The sequence below is a fragment of the Musca autumnalis genome, unplaced genomic scaffold (genome assembly GCF_047663935.1).
Source record: "Musca autumnalis isolate F117 unplaced genomic scaffold, ASM4766393v1 scaffold_3, whole genome shotgun sequence".
Classification (NCBI taxonomy): domain Eukaryota; kingdom Metazoa; phylum Arthropoda; class Insecta; order Diptera; family Muscidae; genus Musca; species Musca autumnalis.
This window is the reverse complement of record NW_027411866.1, coordinates 190,781,655-190,802,034: the sequence shown is the minus strand read 5'-3', so window position 1 is coordinate 190,802,034 and position 20,380 is coordinate 190,781,655. Positions and strand designations below refer to the sequence as shown.

The 20,380-nt window shown below is 38.5% G+C and overlaps 1 protein-coding gene across 13 annotated transcripts in view; it reads left to right on the top strand.

The window, feature by feature from the left end:
* The window catches only part of LOC141398615 (otoferlin-like), a 454,472-nt gene that overhangs the window by 282,302 nt on the left and 151,790 nt on the right, over nt 1–20,380 (top strand). For all 13 annotated transcript variants that reach the window (XM_073976043.1, XM_073976050.1, XM_073976038.1 and 10 more), the window contains one exon: nt 17,383–17,575. In XM_073976043.1, the coding sequence (XP_073832144.1) occupies nt 17,383–17,575 (193 nt within the window). The remainder of the gene's footprint in view (nt 1–17,382; nt 17,576–20,380) is intronic.

The window sequence follows — 20,380 nt, the reverse complement described above, 5'->3', positions numbered from 1 at the left end:
TGGCTGAAATTTGGTACTTAGTCTTCGTTGGGAGTATACAACTTTTGCCCAGAAATTTGTCGGTACAGGTCCACGCCTTAATATAGCAACCATAGAACGGTCCCTACGAATTTCGGTATTTTGAAGGTTGTGGTCTCAATATTCCACCGAAATGGCTGAAATTTTGTATTTTGTATTTAGTATTTCACTTTCACTTTAATTTTGTCGGTAGTTTACCACAGAACTACCTATCGCTATCTATCGCCTATCTTAAGGACTTTGTTCCTACATCTCAGCTTGTCGCAGATACCTGTGGCATGCGCGGACGACATGCAAATGCTGTCAAATGTAAGGCCTGTTCTCACCACTGCCGTCCATGTGTTGAACAGAGTTACCGTAGATTCAGTGGCAGATATTTGCATATTCTTCGCGTGGGAATTGGTGGTAAGATCAGTCAACCAACAGTTCAGCCTTTTACATATGACATCAGGGAAGTTACCTGATGCCAAGATCGTACAATCGTCCGCATACGTTACGATCTCAATAATAACAAACAGAAGAAGTAGAGGTTAAACTGTTACTAATATATCATCCCAATTTGGGAAACTCGCTGCTTCACTTAACGGAGCTTGGACTTCTAGTTCCTGACGACTGGCGATCACACATTTAATTGATTATCCAACGTTTTAAAATTGGCCGAAGGGGTTCTCTGCTTGCTGTCCTCAAACAGCGTGGAGTGCTTAACACTATCATAGGATTTTGATAAATCAAGTGTCACCTTAACTGTTCTATCACGCGGCTTGCTCGGGTTGAGTCCTTGACTAACATGTGTTGAGATATCGTGCTGCGCTTTTGTTGTGCTGTTTACGGAATCCATGCTGATGATCGACAACTGGACGACTGCTACGGGCAACAAAAGTGAAATCATTCGTAGGATTGACCTTTGCTGGCATCCTTGCCTGGCTTCAATAGCGGGGGCACCCTGCAAATTTTTCAGACTTCGGCAACGACGTAGGTGCTAACGACAGCATTAGCATGGAGATTCCCTCAAGGCCCAACCCTATGGATGATTTAGCGTTCCTGATAACATTCGCAACATCATCCATTGTAAATTGTGGTGGTTCATCTTCGGCAGGAAGTTATACATATAATGTCCTAACACTCCCGGGATGCTCGACAAACTGTCGATTGCAATAACTTGCGCACCTCTTCGGATCAGTCAGCGTATCGTCGCCAAATCAGACTTTTTTCCAGGGTTCGAGAGTGACTTGACCATTGCTCACAATTCACTTATTCTGGTTCCAATGTTGCAACTCTTCAGACAATCAAGTCGTTTGTGCTTACCCACCTACCTATTAACTTCCAGTGTCAGCTCTATAACTGTGGGGTAACTCCCACTGTCACTCCCTGTCGATTGAAGTAGCTTGCGCACTTTGTCGGTCCTATCTTCCTTCTTTCCAGGGTTCCAGAGTGACTTAACTGTTGCCCACAATTCACTTTTCAATTCCGACTTCAATGCTGCAACTCTTCGGATGATTTAACCACTTATTCCGCTTATGCTCACCGACTAACCTGTTAACTTCCAATGTCAGCTCCCTGACTCTGGGGTCACTGGGGTTGGCAAGACGATGCTCATTCAGCTCATTTGCTAATCCCGTCGCCCCTGCTGGGATGTTTGGTCTCTCTGTGGATATTCTAGCAGCAGATATATGGCGAGCAACTGCTGCAGTGATGATGTCTCGGAACGTCTTTGCTTCTACCCGAACATCAGAAGGGTTGGGCAGATCTCTGAAGCGGTGATTAGTAAACTCTCTAGAACTATGCCAATAAGCTTAACCATGATTGATGAAACGGCGTTCAGATGTGATGAAATAGCGCGGTCAGCTGATGTAGACAATTATGGAGAGAGGGTTCGATCCAAGAGAAACGATGGGTTGCCAGGTGACGTTATTTGTCAGACCAGGTGACACGACGGTTATGTGTGACGAACTGTGAGACTCTCCGCTAATTCTGTAAGGGGCGTTCTCATTGGCCGTGTAAAACGTAGAGCTATCAATCTGCTCAGCCAGCACTATACCCCTCTGGTCATTATACCCTACACCACTATGTGGGGAGGGTATTATAAGTTGGTTTTGGCCAAAAAGTTTGTAACGCATCGAAATAATGGTCGTAGACCCATACTTATATGTACCAAAATGAATGTCTCGACGAGCTGAGTCGATCTGGCTATGTGTGTCCGTCCGTCTGTCCGTCCGTCCGTCCGTCTGTCCGTCTGTCCATCTAAACCTTGTAATCACGCTACAGGTCGCAATTTTGATCGGATCGTCACGAAATTTTGGATGTTGATGGGTGTCCCGGAGGGGAAGAAGCCTATTGATTTTGGTGATGGTCGGATAATATTTAGGGGTCAGAATGGGCAAAAAACTTATGTGGATAAAAAGACAACGTTTTTTTCCAAAGCGAATATCTCAGCTTCTATACGGGGTATACCAAGAACAAAACCTGACAATAAAAGTAGAAAATATCACCTTTCTAATGATGTAAAGTAGGTTCTCGTAGGTGATCAAACAACGAAGATATCACAATAGTCGCAAATAAAACCCAAATTTTCATTTTTGCGATTTTAATTATAATGACAAATATCACAGCTTTGGTTGGGGACTTTCCAAAAGCAAAGCCTGGCAAAGAAAGTAGAAGATCCCATCTTTACAATGATGTAAACTAGGTCGACGTAGGTGACCAAATAACGGAGATATCGCATAGTCGGTAATACATCCCATTTTGCCACTTTTTTGGAAATCACGCTACAGGTCTCAATTTTAATCGGATCGTCACGAAATTTTGAGGGTTAATGGGGGTCACACAGATGAAGAAGCCTATTGATTTTGGTGATGATCGGATAATATTTAAGGGTCGTAATGGGCAAAAAACTTATTTGGAGAAAAAGACAACGTTTTTTTCCTAAGAGAATATCTCAGCTTCAATATGGGGTATACCAAAAGCAGAACCTGGCCATGAAAGTAGAAAATATCGCCTTTCTAATGATGTAAAGTAGGTTCTCGTAGGTGATCAAACAACGAATATATCGCTATAGCCGCTAATAGAACCCAACTTTTTATTTTTGCGATTTTAATAATAATGACGGATATCACAGCTTCGGTTGGGGATCTTCCAAAAACAAAGTCTGACTATGAAAGTAGAAAATCCCATCTTTACAGTGATGCAAAGTAGATTGGCGTAGGTGCCCACATAACGGAGATATCACAATAGTCGGCAATACATCCCATTTTGTTCAGTTTTTTGTAATCACGCTACAGGTCGCAATCTTGATCGGATCGTCACGAAATGTTGGGGGCTAATGGGGATCCTACAGAGAAAGAAGCATATTGATTTTGGTGATGGTCGGATAATATTCAGGGGTCGGAATGGGCAAAAAACTTATTTGGAGAAAAAGTCAACGTTTTATTTCAAAGCGAATATCTCCGCTTCTAAAAGGGGTATATCAAAAGCAAAACCTGCTAATCAAAGTAGAAAATATCACCTTTGCAACGATGTTACGTAGGTTGTGGTAGGTGGTCAAACAACAACAACAAAAGATATCGCAAAAGCCGCTAATAGAACACAACTTTTCATTTTTGCGATTTTAATAATAATGACGAATATCACAGCTTTGGTTCGGGACCTTCCAAAAGCAAAGTCCGACAATGAAAGTAAAAGATCCCATCATTACAATGATGTAAAGCAGGTTGACGTAGGTATCCAAATAACGGAGATATCGCAATAGTCGGTAATACATCCCATTTTTCCACTTTTTTGGAAATTACGCTACAGGTCGCAATTTTAATTGGATCGTCACGAAATTTTGGGTGTATTTGGGTTCCCACAGAGGAAAAACCTTTTGATTTTTGATAATGGTCGGATATTATTCAGGGGTCGGAATGTGACAAAAAAAAATATTTGGAAAAAAGACCAACGTTTTATTTCAATGTTAATATCTCCCTTTTGTAGGAGGTATATCGAAAGCAAAACCTTGCAAGGAAATTATAAAATATCACCTTTACAACGATGTGAAGTAGGTTGTCATAGGTGGTCAAACAACAGAGATATCGCAATAGTAGGTAATGCATCCCTTTTTCCATTTTTGTGGAATCACACTACGAAATTTTGATCGGATCCTCACAAAATTTTGGGGGTTGATGGGGGTCTAACAGAGAAAGAAGCCTATTGATGGTTGGCATACATCCCACTTTTCCATTTTTTTATTTGGGTTGTACTGTCGATGCACTTAAATGCGTTTCAAAAAATTGACCTGTGTTAATGAAGACATTCAGAGCAAAGGCGCTAAGCTATCCCAATTTTAATGTTTTGAATTTTATTAGTCAAAAGCTTATGAACAGGGGTAGTGGTGTAGGGTATCACATAGTCGGCCCCGACCCGACTATAGCCTTGGCTCACTTGTTTCCGCTTACCGAATGCCTCATGATGAGCTTGAAAGTCTACCAAGCCCAGACTGTCATAACCAGTAGTGGGCTATTGTTAGTCCTATAAGCTTGAGTACTGCTATTTATCGACAGGATGTAAACATTCATTAAAGCCAACTTCAAGCGAGATAGGTATGTATTCAACAGACCGGTGCAATAGCAAGTTTAATCCCCCACCTCCACTTCTGGTGTGATCCCTCCTCACAACGCTGTAAGCTGTAGATGTTGTTGAGTTTGCTTTCCTGCACCGCCGCGAGCATGATATTCTTCCGACTCATGAAATCCACAGTTTGCTCGACCTTACCTGGGAGTTCATTGCAATTTAATTGCAACAAAGAATGCAGTGTTTGGAATAACAACGGCCGGTGTTCGATGCTGAGTGTGCTGCTTCTGTGGAGGGACTGTGGGGGTGTTGTTGTTGTAGCAACGCAAATGTGTTCGTTCGCGTATTATTTCACTTATCAGGTTCCTCTGTATCAAGATTCAAGAATTCTGCAACGTGGACTGGTTGCGTTCATAAGGAATCAGGAGACTGGTGAGTGGGGTTAGCTGGGCAGCTAAACAAATGCAGTGTATCGTGTAGTCCCAATCCACATGCTGGGCATGTGTTGGTATCGTGGCGTCAATTAGTGCCCAATACGAATTGATCCGGATCTTAACTAGACTAAAACCACTCGTGTTTGCCTTGGCATCTGGCGTTCTTCTCCTGCGATGGATGGGGGGTGGTCTCCAAGTACGGCATTCACACTGTATCTCTGTACTGCCTGCGCAACCATGTCAGTGTGAATGCTATCCAAGCCTGCCTGATAAGCTCGTTGGTTTAGAGGTTCTCTTTTATAACTTTGGACTTCTCTCTCTAGATCATGAAGATCTCTCCTGACGTGCCTGGATGGAGAAAGCCTGTCCATTAAATCGTGACAGAGATGCTCACTGCGATAACACCCAAGCAGGTACTGCATCGACAACATCTTATTGCCCTTACGCACCGGTAAAATCTTCGTCTCCTCATGAAGATGGTCCACTGGTGTCAGGGTGCCTCCTTGTTGCAGTCCTCAGACCGGCATTCTGGCAGGTTAGAATCTTCTGCGTAGCGATAACCTTTGCAGACCACGTTGGCGCCGCATAGCTTACCACAGACCGGCCTATTGCATTGTAGGTGGTCAACAAGGTTTCTTTGTCAGCTCCCCAAGTGCTGCCGGCCAGCGACTTGAGCACCTTGTTCCTACTTCTGATCTTATCGCAAATAGTTGTGGCATGCGCGGTCGACTTAAACATGATATCGAACGTTACACCCAGTATTTTGGGGTAGTTAGTGGTCGGAATCAGTGCACCATCGACCAATATGTTCAGTGGGAGCCTCATTTCAGCCGTCCATGTGGTGAACAATGTGGCGGTGGATTTAGCGGTGGATATTTACATATTCCTCAGATCGAAGAACTGCACTAGGTCAGATATGTAGACATTTAACCTATCACGATATGTCATCGATGATAGGACCCGAAGCCAAGATCGTACACTCATCCGCATAAATCACGACCTCTATACCGTCTGGAGGGTGTGGAATTTCAGAAAGGTAGAGGTTAAACAGTTCCGGAGTTATCACCCCTCCTTGGGGAACTCCCTGTTTCACTCTAGGGTTTTTGGACTTCTTGTTTCTGAATTCCACAAACGACTGGCGTCCGCACATATAGTTGATTACCCAACGTTTCAAACATGGCTGGAGATTAGTCTTCTCTATATCCTCGAACAGCATGGCATGGTTGACGGTATCGAAAGCCTTCGATAGGTCAAGAGCCACCATGACTGTTCGGTCGCACGGCCTTTTCTAGTTCAGTCCTCTACTGATATGTGTGGATATGGCATCTAATGCTGTTGTATGTTGAAAATGTTGTGGAGAGTGTAAAAAAATATGGACATTAGCTGAAATAAACACACAAGATATAAAAGATATCTCACAGTTTTTGTTATATTTATTTATTTATTTATTTTATTTTATTTTATTTCTTCATTTTGTAATGATAAGCCTGAGGGCCAATAACTTATTACAATATGCATAGCTTTGAAAATATACAGTTGTATTGGTATAATTATATATATGAAAAATCTAAATTAATAATCTAAATTAAGACTAAAAAGTAATATATGGAAAATAACTCCCAGGAGAGAACTACTCCTAACAAAAAAAAAACCAAATTATACAAGAATAATACTCCATATTGGAATAACTACTCCCAATTATACCCCATATCGGGGTTATATAAAGGTAAAATAATAGAAAAGCACTCCCAACAAAGATAATTGTGGTACCACAAATTTACAGTGATTCTTGGAATAAAACAAGTAATTTATTTCGAAATGAAGAAATGGTTAAATTGAATATTTGTAAATTATTTGGTAACGAATTAAATAAACGACAAATTCTCACCAGAAACGATGTATCCATGTGGACATCTACTCGAGAAAAAATAAAATAAATATTTAATTTTGAGCAAAAAATAATTAATATTTTGAAACAAAAAACTTGATCTCTTAAGCAGCGAGAAAAAAAATTAAAAGTTGCTCTCCTTTTCTTAAACAATTCACTTGACAACCATTTTAAGTCGGTGACAAATTTACCAAGCAACCCACTTCTTTATCGCCAGTGGACCTTTTAAATGTTTGTACGATTGCGGGCAGAGTAAACAAAAAGTTTACATTTCTATAGCGAAGTCTGTCTGGTGTTTAGTTGACATTTCGTTTCTATGGTTAACTAACTAACCGACAACGAAAGGAAGGAAGGACTGCATCTACGTTACCAGTAGTAGAAGAAACGAAGAACAAACAACAAAAGCCAAATCTCCATGGAGGCTGGCTGGCTAATGACACGGAAAATAAAGACGACATGCGAGCGACAATCTTTCATTGTGCAATGGCATGAAAAAGGAAACTCTTAAAGCTTAGCAGCAATTGTTGTTAAACTTTCGAATTAAAAGATTGTGAATCTCAAATGTCCCTGGAAACTGAAAACAAAAGCAACGGAAAATGATGCGATGATGTTTTTAATTACTTAAAGGGGTTAAATGAGAAAAGAACAACTTGTAATAGGAGACTTTAAAATTCTAAAAGTGAAATTGGATTATACACGTGAATAAAGAAAATAAAATGAGGAACAGGTTTATACAATTTTCAACATATAGATTTAATTTCCAAATTTAATTGACAGTAAAAAAACTCAGGAAACTCTAACGCTGAGAGAAAAGGGGAAATCTATACTTTCAAGTCACAACACAGAACTGAATCTTTTTAAAGTCTATTCTTTGTAATTATTACCATTTTCAATGTCAACAACTTTAAATAGAAGTTTTTAAATGTTTTTTTTTTCGTTTATCCGATTTTGTGCGAGAAAATAAGAAACAAACGAACGAGATAAACGTCTAATGTTAATGGCAGGTAATTTACCAAAGTTTAGTAACTTGCAAGGAATATCGACCAGGTAGTGGCTTCGACATATTTGTAAGGTCCATACCTATATACGGACGTATACCCAGGGCGTGTGTGGTGAAAAAAGTAGAACACATGTATTCTTATGAGAACTACCGAAATACGTCGAGCGTATACTTTTTGTAAGTTGAACAAATTCAACTATGACAGAACGTTATTGTTTGTATGTCTGTGTGTTTTGTATTTTAAAAACAAAAGCCCAACAAAACATGAAATACAACTCATTGTAAAGGAAAATTATTTGTTTTGCGAATGAAAACATTTAAGTAAGTTTCGGCCGCGGAGTTTGTGTTTTAAATGTGATTTGGGACTCAACGTATTTGGGTAATACGGACGCTCAGAGAGCGTTGTTTTGGTAGGTTGGTAAAATATTTGTGTACGTCCAGTCGTTATTTAGGTTTAGCAGTAATAAGTTATTTCAAAAATTTCTTTATGTTGTTGGTGAAATTACAACAAAAATATTTTTTTTTATAAAGGGATTTGACACTTCATATTCGAACAGCTGGTGTGATGCCACTACCTGGATAGTTGTGCCATGGCAACTTACAAGTATTGAGTTTCCCACAACAAAAACTTTGTCTTATTGATTTTTATTGAAAGTAATATATTTTTGGTAGATGCATCACGGTGCGCCTGAATCAACTTTAAATGGAAGTTGCTTACTACAACGTTTATAGATGGGAAAAAATAAAAAAAAAAATAAAATCGCCGGAGCCGTGGTCATACGAGGGCAGTTCGGAAACTTCTTAGCCTAGCACAAAAAGCGCGGTATAAACAGAAAAAAGTTAAGTGTTTTGGAAACTTCCATCTCTGTTATGAACACATGTTAAATTTTGTTTCGATCTGGCAACTCCTTCATATAGAAACAGGTGTTCAAAAAGGACGCATTCGCAATTTTTTTACAATGGAAAAATTAGAAATGCGTGCTGTCATTAAATATTTACCTAAAAAAGGTTTATCGGGACAAGAAATTCATAATGATATGGTGAAGGTGTTAGGTGAAAGTGCTCCTTCATATGCAACAGTAAAAAATTGGGTTGCTGAATTTAAACGTGGTCGTACAAGCATTGAATATGAACCACGTAGTGGACGTCCAAAAACAGCAACAACAACAACAGAAATCGTAGTCAAAGTGCATGATATGGTATTAAATGATCGACGAATAAAAGTGCGTGAAATTGCTAATATCATGGGCATCTGAAATGATCGAGTCCATTTAATTTTGCATGAAGAACTACAGATGAAAGAGCTTTCTGCAAGATGGGTGCCGCATTTGTTAACAGTCGATCAAAAACGCATAAGAATGAACATTTCTCAAGCTTGTTTGGATCGTTTTAAGCGAAATAAAATGGATTTTAAGCGTCGTTTCATAACTGTTGATGAGACATGGACCCACCACTATACTCCGGAAACAAAAGAACAATCCAAACAATGGACTGAAGCTGGAGGAAGTGCCCCAAAGAAGGCAAAAACAATTCAATCGGCTGGTAAGGTTATGGCAACGGTTTTTTGGGACTTCAAAGTTATTTTATTGATTGACTATCTGCAAAAGGGTAAAACAATATATTCAGAGTACTATTGCAACCTTTTGGATCAATTAAATGTACAAATTCGAGAAAGACGTCCTGGCTTACAACACAAAAAAAATAATTTTTCATCAAGACAACGCACCAGCGCACAAGAGTGTTTTAACAATGGCTAAAATCAACGAATTAAAGTGCGAGTTGCTTGACCACCCACCTTATTTTCCTGATTTAGCTCACAGTGACTTTTAGTTGTTCCCAAATCTAAAAAAATTGCTTGCTGGCAAGCGTTTTACCTCAAATGAAGATGCAATTACAGTTGTAAACCACTATTTTGAAGACCTTGAGGAAAACTATTTTAATCAAGGGATAGAATTGCTAGAAAAGCGTTGGACTAAGTGTATTGAAGTTTCAGGAGATTATATTGAAAAATAAAAATATTTTTGAAAAACTAACTATTCTCTTTCATTGATAGGCTAAGAAGTTTCCGAACCGCCCTCGTAGTTCACATTTTTAGGGGTTTTTAGGTCTTCTCGATTTTGCTTGGAAAGCGCAAGTCCTATTGAAATGGATCTAAAGAAAATGTTGTAGCAGTGAAAATTCTCTACAAGATAGACATTTCTGATATTTTCGTAGGTTTTACCATTTTTGAGATATAGAAGTTCAAATTGGGATACATAGGAAAAATACCAAAAGCCAATCTTGTAGAGAATTTTGACAGCTATGCGATTTTCTCTAGTCCCATTGAAGTTTTCAAGCAAAATCGTGAAAACCTAACAACAAATCTAAAAGTGTGATCTGAACTTATATATCTCAAACATGGTAAAGCCTAGGAACAACATTTTCTTTAGCCTAATTTCGATTGGACTTGCGGTTTCCAAGGAAAATCGCGAAAACCTAAAATAAACCTAAAAATGTGAATTTTCACCGCGATTTTTTTAAAAATCCCTCCAGCGACTTTTTCTTATTTTTGGATTTTTCCCATATATGTATGAATATTGCTGTTTCAGAATCCTCCAAAATTTCCCAGGTGTAAGCGGTGAGGCGATACAGTCAGTGCATTGTCCCAATTTAAACTTCTATATCTCAAAAATGCTAAAACCTACGAAAATATCATAAAGGTCAGTCTTGTAGAGAATTTTTACAGCTCATTTTCTCTGATTCTATTTCGATAGGACTTCCGATTTTTCTAGGAAAATCGTGAAAACCTAAAAAACAATAAAAATTTTAAATTTTACCGCGATTTTTTTTTCTTTTTTTCTTATCTAAGAACACTGTAGTTTCAGAATCCGCAAAAACTTTCCAGATGTAAGCTCCTTTCATTTAAAGATGGTTCAAGGGCACCGAGGAAGTTTTAGTTGATGTTATCTTTTTGGGTTGAACTTGAAATTTTCAGCAGATCGAAACAATATTGGATGGGATATGAGCGTTGGAAGGGAAAATTTTTTTTTGGGTTTTGTATGTAGCATAGCAAGTAAAACGCATTTTTGTTGAAATTACATTTTGAAATCGTTGCCAACTCCATCTCGAAAACTAATGAACCGATTGTCACATATTTTTGTGGGCTTATCAAAAACGTCAAAATCTAGGCCTTCATCTATCTATTTTTTTAATTGTTTTGCCCGTTTTATGACCAAAAATGTTTCCGTAAAACCTAATATTTGTTACGAAAATGAACGATAAAAGAGTATATTTTTATGTTCTAAATAATCCCACACACATTTTATACCCTCCACCATATGGAGGGTACAATTAAATTTGTCATTTCGTTTGTAACACATCGAAATATTCGTCGGAGACCCTATAAAGTATATATATTATTGATCAGCATAAAATTCTATGTCGATTTGACCATGTCCGTCTGTCCGTCCGTCTGTCTGTTGAAATCAAGATACAGCTCGCAATTTTAAAGATAGATAGTCAAAATTTGGTACATACGTTTTTACTACTTGCAGGATGCTTGGTATTGAAAATGGGATATATCGGTCCACGTTTTGATATAGAGCGGTACCTCCCGATTTTCGGCATTTTTAAGGTTTTAGCTTCATTATCCTACCAAAATGGCAGAAATTTGGTACGTAGTCTTCTTTAGGTGTATAAAACTTTCCCCCAGAATTTTGTCGGTATCAGTCCACACCTTCATATAGCCCCCCTAGAACGGTACCTCCCGATTTTCGGTATTTTGAAGGGTTTAGCTTCATTATCCTACCAAAATGGCTGAAATTTGGTACGTAGTCTTCTTTAGGTGTATAAAACTTTCCTCCAGAATTTTGTCGGTATCAGTCCACACCTTCATATAGCCCCCCTAGAACGGTACCTCCCGATTTTCGGTATTTTGAAGGTTTTAGCTTCATTATCACACCGAAATGGCTGAAATTTGGTAATTAATCTACGTTGGTGGTGTAAAACTTTCCCACAGAACTTTGTCGGTATCGGTCCATGCCTTCATATAGCCCCCATAGAACGGTACCTCCCGATTTTCGGTATTTTGAACGTTGTGGCTTCAATATTCCACCGAAGTGGCTGAAGTTTGGTATTAAGACTTCGTTGGGGGTACTCAAACTTCCCCTTTAAATTTGTCGGTATAGGTCCACGCCTTCATATAGCCCCCATAGAAAGGTACCTCACGATTTTTCGTATTTTGAAGGTTGTGTCTTCAATATTCCACCAAAATGACTGAAATTTGTTATTTCGTCTTCCAAGAGTTATAAAATGTGATATAAAACTGTTCGCCAGACATATGTCTGTACAGGTCCACGCTTTCATATTGCCCCATTTCTGACTAAAATTCGTCGGTATAGGTCCACGTTTCAATACAGCCCCCATAGAACGGTACCTCCCGATTTTCGTAATACTGAAGATTGTGACGTCAATATCCAACCGAAATGTCTGAAATTCGTTATTTCGTCTTCCAAGAGTTATAAAATATTCCAGAAGAGTATTATCAGTATAGGTATACGTCTTCCTATATCCTCATAGAAGCGTACTTCTTGATTTTCCGTATTTTTTTAAGTTTTAGCCACATTCTCTTACCGAAATGTAGGAAATTTAGTATTTAGTCTTATTTGAGCCTAAAAACTTTCCGTCAGAAATTTGTCGGTATAGATCGACGTTTTGAAATAGCCCCCATAGAGTGGTGCCTCACATTGTTTTACCGAAATTGCTGAAATTTAGCATTAAGTCTTCTTCATACACGAAAGGAAACTAATTGTTCCATTTTACTTCAATACAACTTGTGGTGGAGGGTATAACAAGTTCGGCCCGGCCGAACTTAACGCCGTTCTTACTTGTTAACGATCGGTTCGTTAGTTTTCGAGATGGAGTTGGCTGATGTGCCTAAATGTGTCGGGCCTACCCACTAGTTTGAATTTTTTGCAATTCGTTTTAACTAAATTCGGGGACCAAACTGGCGGCGCATAGCTTACCAGAGACCGACCTATCGCGTTATATGTGTCAACAAGGTTTCTTTATCTGCACCCCAAGTGCTGCCGGCTAGAGTCTTGAGTACCTTGTTCCTACTTTTCAGTTCATCGCTGACAGATGCGGCGTGCGCAGATAGTATCGAATGTGACCCTTAAAATTTTGGGGCAGTTTGTGGTCAGAATTCTGCTACCGTTGACCACGACATTCAACTGTCTTCCAAACTGCGCTGTCCATGTGGTGAACAGAATGGCTGTATATTTTTGTGGTGGAAATCTGCATAATCCGCGTGGAAAAAGGTGGTAAGATCGGTTAAATAGGTGTTCAGTCTCTCACAGATGTCATCAGGTAAGGTACCTGACGATCTCGAAGCCGTCTGGAGGGGCAGAATACAGGAGAGGTAGAGGTTAAACAGTTCGGGAGATATCCCCCCACCATGGGATCACCCTGTTTCACTCTACGGGGTTTGGATATCTTGTTCCTGAATTCCACGTACGACTGGCGTCCACACATATAATTGACTATCATACGTTTCAAGCTTGGCCGGAGAGTTGTCTGCGCAATGCCCTCAAACAGCGTGGAGGGCCTGATTGTATCAAAGGCTTTTGATAAGTGAAGCGCCACCATTACTGTTCTATTACACGGCGGTATCTGGTTAAGTCCTTGACAAATATATGTGGAGAAGCCGTGCAGCGCTTTTGTTGTGCTGTGCTGCTTACCGAATCCATGCTGTTGATCGGCAAATAGATAGCTATTTCTGATACTGGGGAGGATTAAGGCCTCAAGGGCCTTTGCTACGTGCTACAAAAGCGAAATCGACCAGTACGATTCACTTTTGCTGGCATGCTTGCCTGGCTTCCGTAGCGGGACCACCCTGCCAATTTTCCAGACTTCGGAAACAATGAGGGTGGATAGCGACAAGTTGAGAACTTTAGTGAGATACTCCATGGAGATTCTGTCAGGGCGCAATGCTTTGTATGATTTAGCGTTCCTGATGGCATTCGCAAGATCTTCCATTGTAAACTGTGGTGGTTCGTCCTCGGCAGGAAGAGATAATTGCTCGACAAACAGTCGACTGAAACAACTTGCGCACCTCTCGGGTCAGTCAACGTAACGTCGCCAAACGTGACTGAGGTCCTATCTTCCCTCATGCTCCAATGTTGCTTATGCTCGCCGACCAGCTTGTTAACTTCCAGTGTCAGCTCCCTGACTCTGGGGTCATTGGGGTTGGCTCGACGAAGCTCATCACGTTCATTTGCTAATCCCGTCTCCTCCACTGGGAAGTTTGGTCTTACTTCGGGTATTCGACCAGCAGGGAGCGAATGAAGCAGTGTTGATGTCTCGGAACGTCCTTTTCGCTACCCGAATATCAGAAGGATTGGGCAGTTCTCTGAAGTGGTGATTTGTGAACTCTCTGAAACTCTGCCAATAAGCTTTCCTATGATTGACAAATGTACGGCGTTCAGAGGTGATGAAATCGAATGGTCTGCTAATGGGGATAATTATGGGGAGATGGTCTGATCCAAGGGAAATTACGGGTTGCCAAGTAAAGTCATTTGTCAGATCAGATGAAACGATGGTAATGTCTGGCGAACTGTGACACTCTCGTCTAATTCTGGTAGTTACGTCCTCATTGACCGTGCAAGACATAGAGCTATCAATCTGCTCAGCCAGCGCTGTAACCCTCTGGTAGTTTCCGAGGGCCGAATGCCACATCTCATGATTCGCATTAAAGTCCCCCAGGACCAGACGGTTATGACCTTCCAAAAACGGGCTAATGTCAAGCTCGTAATCTGAGATACAGGTATTTCTCGGCGGGATGTATACGTTCAGCAACTCTATCTCGGCAGTTCCACACCTCACTGCTACCAGCAACCTCTTAGATTCACCCACTCCTGACATCCATTGCTTCTCACCTAAGGTTCGATACGGATGAAGATGCGGATGTGACAAAACGTGTACAAATGTAATTTGTCATTTGAGGGCCAAAACACTTCTTCATCACAAATTGTCAATATAGGACCATGTTTTGGTATAACCCCATATAACGGTATCTCCCTATTTTCGGTATTTTGAGAGTTTAAGATATATATTTTTTTTGACTGAACTACCCGTAGTTTGATATTTGGTGCTGTTAGAGGCCACAACAATTCTTCACCAAAAATTGTCAACATATGTCCATGATTTGGTATAGCCCCCAACCTCCCGATTTTCTGCATTTTGAGGATTTTAGCTACAATTTTAACCCGAACTAGCTGTTTTTGCCCCTTGTAGTTGTCTGCAGTCACGAAACTTCTCCACAACAAGTTGATAGTATAGATCCATGGTTTGTAAAAACCACCGTATTACGTTACCTTCGATTTTATATTTTTGAGAATTGTAGCTACAATGTTTACGGAAATAACTGTAATTATACCCTCAGCATTTATGCTAACGAGGGTATGTGCACTATCATACGGTCAAAATGTGCCTCATCGCAATAATGACTTTAGACCCCAAGTATGTTTAGACGAAATCCGTTTCAGACAATTAGGAATAGATTTAGCCATATCCATCCGTTTGTCTTGCTGGCTGGAGCGCACGATAACTCTCGAACGGATCAACCGATTCGGTCCAAAATTTGGCTTTCGTAATATTTTGTCCAAACTTAGTTTAAGTTCGAAGATCGGTTATATCGGTCCACTCTTTCCGGTACTTCCTCCACAAACGTTCGAAAATGCTCGAAAAATTTGTGCGCACGATAACTCTTGAAGGGGGTAACCGTCCATACTATGCAGTTTGTGAAATTTCCATCAGACCTAGATGAAGTTTTAATATGGATATTTATGTAGTGGCTGTAGATAACTCTCGAACCGATCAACCTATTTGGTCCAAACCCTAATCCACATTTCTATCGGCAAGTCCAAATTCAAGTTTAAAATTTTTGAAAATACCCTAAATACATTCGAGATGAAAGTTTCAATTCACATAGGCTGAGGGTATATCACTGTCTTCAAAGCCGCCTGATACTTTTTTACTTGTTTTAAATTTGAGTTTACCAGTGGTCAAAAAACTTCTGGACCAAATATTGTCAACATAGGTTTGCGGTGTCTTATAGCTCCCATATAACGGTACCTCCGATTTTCGGTATTCTGAGGGTTTAGGCAACATTTTTAAACCGAACTACTTGTGATTTGACATTTGAGTATCCCAGGGATCACATAACTTGTCCAGTAAGATATACCAACGTATTTGATGGGCCCCATAAAACAGTAGCACCGATTTCAGGGTTTTTAGTTTTTATCTACATATTCGTGATACCTTCTCCTGAAACCAATGTCACATTTAAAAAATATCTTCTTGCACATAAGAAATGTGAAGTTCCTTAAAAATCCATCATTCCCGAAAATTTGTTAAACTGCGTCGTCTGAGCTGCGTGTAAGAAACAAATAACCTTACCTGTAATGTCACTTGAATTTACCGCCATTACTCTTAATCTACGATGTTCATAACAAATTAGCTCAAATTATCCTTGTGAATTGTCTAATAAAAAACCAACATTGTTGCTAGATTTACCCTTTTTTACTGCTGCAGACAAATAAAATGTGTTCTCCCTAACCATAAATCACATGTCGCACATAAAGTCACACACAATATAACTAACAAGGAAGTAAAATTAGCAGTAGTACAACAACACCAAAGAAAAGAGAACAAAAACAAACTATGAAAAAATTGTCATTAACTTGTAACCTGTTGCTTGCATGTGACCCCACAGACACTGATACCCACACTGCTGGGCTGGCTGGCTACACTTTACAGGAATTCCCTTGAGAAAAAACAAGGTTGGAAACATTAACAACAGCTCATCATACTCCATGTAACTCCAGGATTCACAACAGACATATAAAGTACACACATGAATTTACAAAGTATCATGGTTTAGTAAACACCCTCTCTCCCTCCACCTGCCGCCGGAGAGTAAACAAGCTACTGTTAATGAAAAAGTCAAGGCAATTCTACAATGACCTTATCCCGGCAAAAATTCAAAATACACATGGATGCTAGGCATAGAGTAGTAGTAGCTTTGCGACATGAATAAATATAACCAAAACAGAGCACAGGATATGAAGTTATGTCCTTTGACAAATGAGTGTACTCTGGCAGAGAGAACACAACGCAAAATAGAGTATTAATTTTCTGGGAAAAAAGAGAGAACAAAAAACAAACACTTGTTGTGCGCAATGTAAACAAACTGTTGATTCAATCTCTCCACCTAAATTTGCCATCCCCACCCCCTCCCAACACTGAAACTAAAGCTGGTCCATGTAGTACTTCATTGCATGGTTTCCTCTTAAAGCTAACTGGGGGGTACTGTGGAGTGCTTTATGAATACAATTTCCCGCTCTTATTGCTTTTGTGTGTCTGTATTGTGTTGCCTTTCTATGCCTTTCATATTTCTAATGGTATTCATGCTCTTTTATGTTTATGTGCTGTTTTCTTTTCTTTCTCATTCATTGCAGGTCCTTGTTATTTTCGAAGCCAAATATGTATCTCCCGATGATGCTTCAGGCAATTTTGAGCCAACCAACTTGATACGCTCCATTCAACAGCAGCACAACATAAGTTGCAGCACACAAAGTTTGGACGATGATCAACAGATGCTACTTGACATCGAACAGAACATAGCGAACTTGGAACGGACACTCAATAAAGGTGAAAAGAAATTTTATTAAAAAAAAAATAAGAAAACAAAACACGAAGTAGAGGTGCTTTAAATTAAAAGAAAAAAAATAGTCATTTTTAAATGTTTGCTATTGCAATCATAGATACGCGCGTACACTTAGTTATTGTAGCATAGTTTCCCTAATAAAATAAACCAACAATTAATTAAACTCAAGCATAATTTTGAGATTCCGTAGAAATGAAATGAAACGTGAATGCAACGCGTTTTTGATTTAATGTATGTAAATAATGCGAAAATGTGCGGTAATCCAAAATATAAAAAGAAGTGAAAATTAAATCATATAAAAAAAATAAAATAAAAAATAAAAATAAATAAATAAATCGGTTATCCATGAATTTTCAAGTGAAAAATAATAGTTCGTGCTTTCCGCAATAGCAATATAATTGAATTCCTACGAAAGAAAATTTCAAATGTCATTGTAAATGTTTTGTTTTGAAATTGTTAGAATAGCAAATATTAAGTGGTCATAAATAAATTAGATAGGAAATATACAAAATATAGTGAAGTAGAGTTTAAAATATTTTCAAAATATCACAATGGAATTTCCAACGAGAATGCATAAGAAAACCGTGAGATGTAAGTGTAATAATTAAAAAAAATTGTTATGAAAGAAAAAACCTAAAACTACGTTTTTTTAAATGCTATAAAATAAAGCCTTCAGGAAAAATTTGTGTAGAAGCTGTGGTCATATAAAGATAGCAGCAAAAGGCATTTTGTTTCAAAATATTTCATATACAGTGACTGTCATTGAAAATGATGCAACCTGAAATAACAAATGTAAACGTTGATAGCTTGGACACGAGTTAAGATTTTTTAACTATTTAAAAACCAATTTTGTAGGCTGAAGAGTTGTCTTTAAGATGGCATACAAAAATATTCCGTTAACAGTACCGTTATACTAAAATTTTACCGGAAACAAAAAATGGCATTTTTAAACTGAGCATTGAAAATGATGTACCACAATAATCGAATAATAATTTCCAAATTTTTCGCGTTTCATGCCATTTTAGTAATCAGAATGGTGGAATATTTGCTCAGATTGACACCAATCCAGGGTCAAATTGACACCATTCAGTGTCATTATTTTTTCCCATAGTGAAAACAATTTAAATCGATATTTTTAAAAATATGTTTTACTAGCTGACCCGGTCCGCGTTGCTGGCCCGTTGTTTGGGTTCTCCGTGTAAACTTTAGTTATCTATCCAGTATAATATAAATCAATGTTTTGACATAAATTCCCCCAAATTTAAGATATAAAATCTCTTTTATTATACCCTTCACCATAAATCGACAATTTAAAGCACTTTGTGACCCACATATAATGGTCGGTGCACGTCAATTAACATTGCTATATATTGGATTGTTGGTCGCGGTTGGGGTCGTAATTATTACTGCAAAGAATTGTTGGTATAGGTCCACGTTTTGATATAGCTCCCATAGAACGGTACCGGCTGATTTTCGCTATTTTTGAGAATTTAACATCATTATCACACCGAAATGGCTGAAATCTGGTATTAACATATTTTAAAGAGGAGAGCCTTTTTATTTGCGCTCGGTATGTATGCAATAGTGGTAAAATACCCCTCAGCGAAATGAATGTTCCTTCGGGATATGTATGGCAAAATTATATAATTCATAAAAAATTACTTCTATAAATTGTAGTTGTTATTATCGAGATTTTGCTGTATTTAAAAAAATGTATCTTTACCTAGCTATTCCAAGGACTGAAATCAATGCTCATGAAGTTTCACTTCCCACATTTTGAGATTTTATCCGTAATTATAATATTTTCAAAAATCGAACACGATCGCGGTATTCTGATTCCAATGATGATATTGTTTTGTATATCAATAACTTTGTCTGATTTCCAATGGATCTTTCTGGAATTTCGATCTTGTGACATCTCAAGTCATCCGGATTTTACTGTATTCCAAAATGTGGAGTTGATGTGGGACAGCGCCACTTATTGTTTAGTGTTCAGCGTTTATAGCGTTTTTTAGGCACGCTTACAAAATTATGTATATTATCTGAAATAATAAATGTTTGCAAATTTTGCGATGACCGCGATATTTCACTTCCGCGAAGACCATTTAGGGTCAGTATTGCAAACAATCTGTAAACAATACGTTCAAAAATATCATGGACTTCAGATTTAAAAAAAAAATTTTTTGAAGGAGAACCTCCGGTCACTACACTTAGCCGTATTAAAATAGCTCACGACCGCGCTATCCCACTTGTTTAAGCTAGTGTTTATATCATTTTTGTATCACGCTTACTAAAATTATGTATATTAATTGAAATAATACATTTTTGAAAACTTTGTGATGACCGCGATCATTCAGGGAAAACAATCTGTAAACAATACGTTCAAAAATATCAAAGATTTCAGGTTTTCTTAAAAACATTGTGGGGGAGGATCACCGGTCACTACTCCTAGCCGTATAAAAACAGCTTACGACAGTTCTAATTCTTCTCTTTCGTTCTCATTTTTTAAACGAACTATAAACAAACTTGCCTTTTCAAACTTTTTAAGGCAACGAAAGCAAATGCACATATATAATTAAATTTTAGCTATTGCTACAAAATTTTATAACTGATGTCACATTAGCCGATTTTATATCATACACAGTATTGATATCATAAAAAATTGAATGAAAACCCATGGAATATGTCACGTATTATGATATTTTAAAGCTAATGTTCTAAAAATGTTAAATCATGTAACCAAATATCCAAGAAATTATTTAAACTTTAACAAGTTATGATTAAACAAG